Raw genomic sequence first — 4,870 nt, 5'->3', positions numbered from 1 at the left:
GTATGTTTATGTTGTAAAGTCTGTTAAGCTTTTTAAAGTAGAAATTGCAATAATTTCCAAGTTTTGTTAGTATCCAAGGTATGGTACTTTTATAATGTTTGTTCACTTATATAAGCAGGATTATAAACAGTTTGTTGCCAAATGCAGTTTTGGAAAAAAAAATCACAAATATGTTACTAACACAGTTGCCTTTGGAGAAGAAAGGAGTTAAGCCCTATAGGCTCCTACTTCTGTAACAGAACTAGAGGGTTCCCAGTTCTTTCATCTTCCTTTGGTATTTGATCTTAGGGGCTAGATTTTTACATATTCAGTAGTTATCCCAAATCTCTGTATTTGGATCTAGTGCTTTTTCAGCATCATTCTGAAGTTTTCCTTCACAGAGCTTAGAATTAAGCTCATAATGTACAGCCATTGTGAGCTATAGGAAGAAAGAGATTTAGGGAAAGTCTCCTTATTTTTATTTTTTTTTTTCCCCCTCTGGAATATTATCAGTCTAAGTTTATGGTATACTGAAGACCCAAAAATCTGTTATGCAGATTTTACTTCAGACAATAATAAAACATGAGTTCTAAATACATCTGCAAAAGCAGAAAGAAAACTCATAACTGTTTCCAGAAATTATGGCCTTTGCCTCTCAGTGCTTCAAGCTGCAGGAACTTCTTCCTTTTGACTGTGAGACGTGCCTCTTAGTGCCTGTGTCTCGTGCCTCATAATGCCCTTTTTATTTGACCTTATCATCAGGGATATGTGGATGCTTTCATTTTGCTTTGTGCCAAGTATTGCCACAAGCTGTAAGGCACTGGTGAACCAGTCCTTCTCTTGCTATTTGCTGTCTAGAACTGCAATCTCTGCCTCAGTTTTTATTGAGATAATTTGGCAGTTTGCTGCTGACTTTGGAAAATGCAAACATAATCACACTGTTCTTTTAATTGCCTGTATTTTCAGGGAATATTCCTCTTTAATTAGAGCCCCATATATTGCAAGTATTCGCACACACAAACCCCAAACTCTACCTAAACTGCCGCCAATACATGGCAACTTAAAAATGGGGGGGAAATCAATAAAGCAATCATCAAAGTTAGGTGGGAACAATCTGTCCTTTCAGCACAACTATTTTGCACTCTTTTGGTGCAGGCTGGTAGACCAGTGTGTGCAAGGTCTCTCAAAGACATACTTTTTCAAGAAACAGAAAACTAAATACAACAACTGGCAAGTATGATGATAGGCAAATACAAATTTCTTACTCCTGGATCATTCTAGCATTTGTTAGAGGAGTTGGTGAGGGCAAGTAATTGGCTGTCTCCATTCCTGGACAAAACTGGATCTCACAAATGGAGAAAGCACAGCCCCTTGAAACTTTTTGTTAATCACCAGCCTCCCATTTCCAGGGCTGTAATAGCACTGGCAATAAGGGACTCACCAGTGTCTCCAATAGTGGTATCAGTCGTGGCCAAATACAAAATAGACACACGCATATAAAATATGAAATGAGAAAGAACCCGATTTCCGACAATCTCCAAATCTAGTCTATGAAACCAATTTTCCTTTAAAAGTAGATTGGTTTACTTTTTGTTATCTTGCTGAAGTATCTGCTTGCTTAAACAAAATAGCTCTGAAAAGTAGCAGGACAGTATAACTGCTGATATACCTCATCAGGGGCAAAAAAGTTAGTGGAACAGAACCATTTTGAGGGAAAAGGGTCCCAGTAGAGAAGGAATAGTCTCAGTATTTTTTATGTCTATTTAATTACTCAAATACTCTAATGATATTAAATTCTATTTATATTCAGCTTAGAGTTCTTCACTTAGCTGATTCTTAGGGTCTGTTTGAAGACTTCACTGTGAAGACTCAGTTGATGTAGAGGTATCCAATCTCAGTTGCATGAACAAATGCTGCTGCAGTTAGTATTTTGCATATTATGTTTGCTTATGTGTATACCCATACACGTATTTTTTGCATGCTGTAGGCATTCAGCGTCTGATGGCACAGTGCTCTGGAAAGCTGCATAAATACCCTTTGGAGGGATTCACCTTCCCTTGCTAGTTCTGATTATGTATATACCCTGCTGCAGTCCCAGACGCGTCAGTCAGTCCCTCTGCGGAACAAGCGAGCTCTTCCAAATGTATGTGGGTACCAAATAGTCTAAAATCAGTTTGCAAAACTGGCCATCCGGCTGGACAGAAGAAAAGGTCTCCTCTGCATAAGCCAATGCTAAGTAGCAAAGTGACAAGTATCTGGAGATGGTGAATTATTGAGAGTGATCAATAATGGCCCTTGTGAGCTGCAAGTGAAAAGAGTAATTTCTGTGAGGAAAACAGGCGAGACATAGGCAAGCCAAAGCTGATCTGAACCGATAAGATTAGGCAGAGTAACAGGTAGTGAAAGACAGTTAAGTAGAGTGGAAATTAGTGTAGAGAATTAAGTGGTATTTTAGAGCAGATCTACATTGCAACAAGGCTCAGTGAAATCAAGTCAAGGAGCCATGAGTCCCTGTGTCATTTTTCGGCTGTGATTGAAGTAGACCTTAGCTGATGAATAAAGTCAACAGAGTTGTTGGCAAATGCAAATCTGTTTAGGTCCTGAATTGGATCCAGGCCTCGAATAATCAGGCTATGTGAAACTCAGCTCCCCATTCCCGCCTGCCAATCTAGTTTGCTCCCTGGTAGTGTCAGAAGTAAGTTCTAGGAACAAGCCTTCTGCTCAAACGGATGCTTTGCTGTGTTGATGTTGAGAATTTTGTTGTGTGCTGTTTTGCTCTGTATCTTTCTTCCCTGAGGGCCTACCCTGTCCCAGGTCACTCCTGAACCCACTTCTGGACCAGCTCATTCCAGGGCAAAACTCCTGGTGTTGGTTGTGCTGAAAAGTACCTTCTAAAAATGTATTAACCTGGCCCAAGTTTTCTGTAAAATTAAAGAAGTCAATGGACTGCCTGTGCTTGTATGTGGTGGTTTTCTCCAGCTTTAACAAGCGTGGTGTTTCTAGGAGGTCCTGCCTGGTCACTCGGTTCCCATAAAATCCATGACAATCCATGTCACTTGCTGTGACATTAAAGCTGGGATGCTGCTTTTTTGGTCTAAACCTCATCTTTTTTATGATTTGTGAGTATCCCTGCAAAATACCTTCACTGAAATTCCCACCCTTTTCTCTTCCAACACTAAATTTTGTTACTATTTTTAAGAGTTTTAAGACTAAGCTTCTAGATGTTATTAAACTTTCTAAAAGAAGAAACTTTCCATATCAATCAAAAGCCAATAACATTTCTGAAAGCTCAAAATCCAGTTCGTTCTGAATTTCAGACTTGGCAAAAATATAGGCCTTGATAAGGTCTGTCAATGTTTGTTTAGTCTGGAAATCTTTGGCACTGAAATAAAGATTCCTTCAGTAAGTGTGACGACAGTACTTATCCTGCCTGTACATTTCTTGCCGAATTTTCACTACTTCTCTTGTGCTCACTATCTGCAAGATATATTATAATTTGTTTCTAACATGATTTCTCTTGAAAACTTATCTGCCATCTGTAGTACCATCATCATGGAACCGCTTCTTCCTCACACATGATAGTAGAACCCACTGCTCTGTGATCTGCAGTGAAGGACAACATTCAAGTGAAGGCTGTGTTAATGGTAAGTAGAATACTTACAGCTGTGCAGTACAGCTGGATTGCATGTCTGCTGTCTCCTGAGATATTCTTAGATTAGGTCAACTTAATGTCCATGGACAAATAACAAGTTTCTTTAATAAAGGGGTTTGCTGGGCAGTGCCAGAGCCACACCGCAAGTTACGAATTACAGCAGGTGCTATTAATTAGACACAAATGAAAATGTCAGTGAGGCACTGTGTGTGCCCTACTGCCATTATTTGAGTATAATATAAGTTCTTTTCTAGTCCATTTCTTCAGTTCTCTTTCAGGTTAGCACTGCTGATGGCACTCACCTGGTTTTCTTCTTACTGCTAAATGCTTTCCTAGAGAAGCTGTCACTGAAGATACCTCCACTTCTATGGAAAGCCAAAAAGGTGTCGTGTACCTAAGCAGTTGGTTGGATGTAAGCTTAATTCAAAGCCAGGGTGTATATTTTCAAATCTAGGATCTATCCTTTTCTAAATTGAGGTATAATTTTTCTGCACTGGACTATGAAAAGAATGCCAACGTGCATTTAGCTTCCTGAAAAAAAAAAAAAAAAAGCAACCCAGCAAGAAGAGGCTTCTGCCTGAGGCCCACCATGGCAGAGTAATTCCTCCACCCCCATTAAACTAAGTCATAACAGTAGTTTCAATGGAACAGCAGCTGTTGCATTGATTATTGCACAAAAAGCACTATCTCAAAGCTGCAAAACCACTGCTACACACACACTCCGTACAGAGCAGCTCACATGATGCAGCTTATCATTGCACGATACCATTATCTGTTAGTAGATGTACATCAGTACCACTGCAGTGGCATAACTGATGCAGTCACAGTATATTCTGAGATATCAATGTTTTTCTTTTCGGTTTAGAAATATGATGGGGTGCGTACATCTGATCATCCTATCTACCTTCCTCTCGGTTTCCATGACATCTGAAACATGTAAGTCACATTTTAAAAATACTTTCTAATGAGGTTTATTCTGTGTAGGCTATTCCCAAATTGGTAATTTTTTTTTTAAACCTAAAATTAGCTAGTTTACCTCAGGCCAAAAATCACAGCTTAGAAACTAGATTTATGTGTTTTCTCTCTATATTAAAATGCACTGAGTACTGTCCATTTCTGTGACATTAAGTCTAGGTTCTACTTCTGCCCCTTGGCAGCTCTGCAAGCAGAAGAAAAAGGGTCTTTTTGAAAGGATTTGAGAGTAGCTGGCGTTCCAGGCCCCAGCTGGGCAAAGTCTCC

General features: G+C 39.4%; 1 protein-coding gene across 2 annotated transcripts in view; it reads left to right on the top strand.

Moving 5' to 3' along the window:
- Positions 1-4,500: 4,500 nt before the first annotated feature.
- IL1RL1 (interleukin 1 receptor-like 1) overlaps positions 4,501-4,870 on the top strand; it is a 20,170-nt gene continuing 19,800 nt past the window's right edge. For both annotated transcript variants that reach the window (XM_009883079.1, XM_009883078.1), the window contains exon 1: positions 4,501-4,567. In XM_009883079.1, the coding sequence (XP_009881381.1) occupies positions 4,501-4,567 (67 nt within the window). The remainder of the gene's footprint in view (positions 4,568-4,870) is intronic.

The sequence above is a fragment of the Charadrius vociferus genome, unplaced genomic scaffold (genome assembly GCF_000708025.1).
Source record: "Charadrius vociferus isolate BGI_N301 unplaced genomic scaffold, ASM70802v2 scaffold92, whole genome shotgun sequence".
In the NCBI taxonomy this organism is placed as follows: domain Eukaryota; kingdom Metazoa; phylum Chordata; class Aves; order Charadriiformes; family Charadriidae; genus Charadrius; species Charadrius vociferus.
Note: the sequence above shows the minus strand (reverse complement) of the source record. Positions and strands in the feature narration are given on the sequence as shown.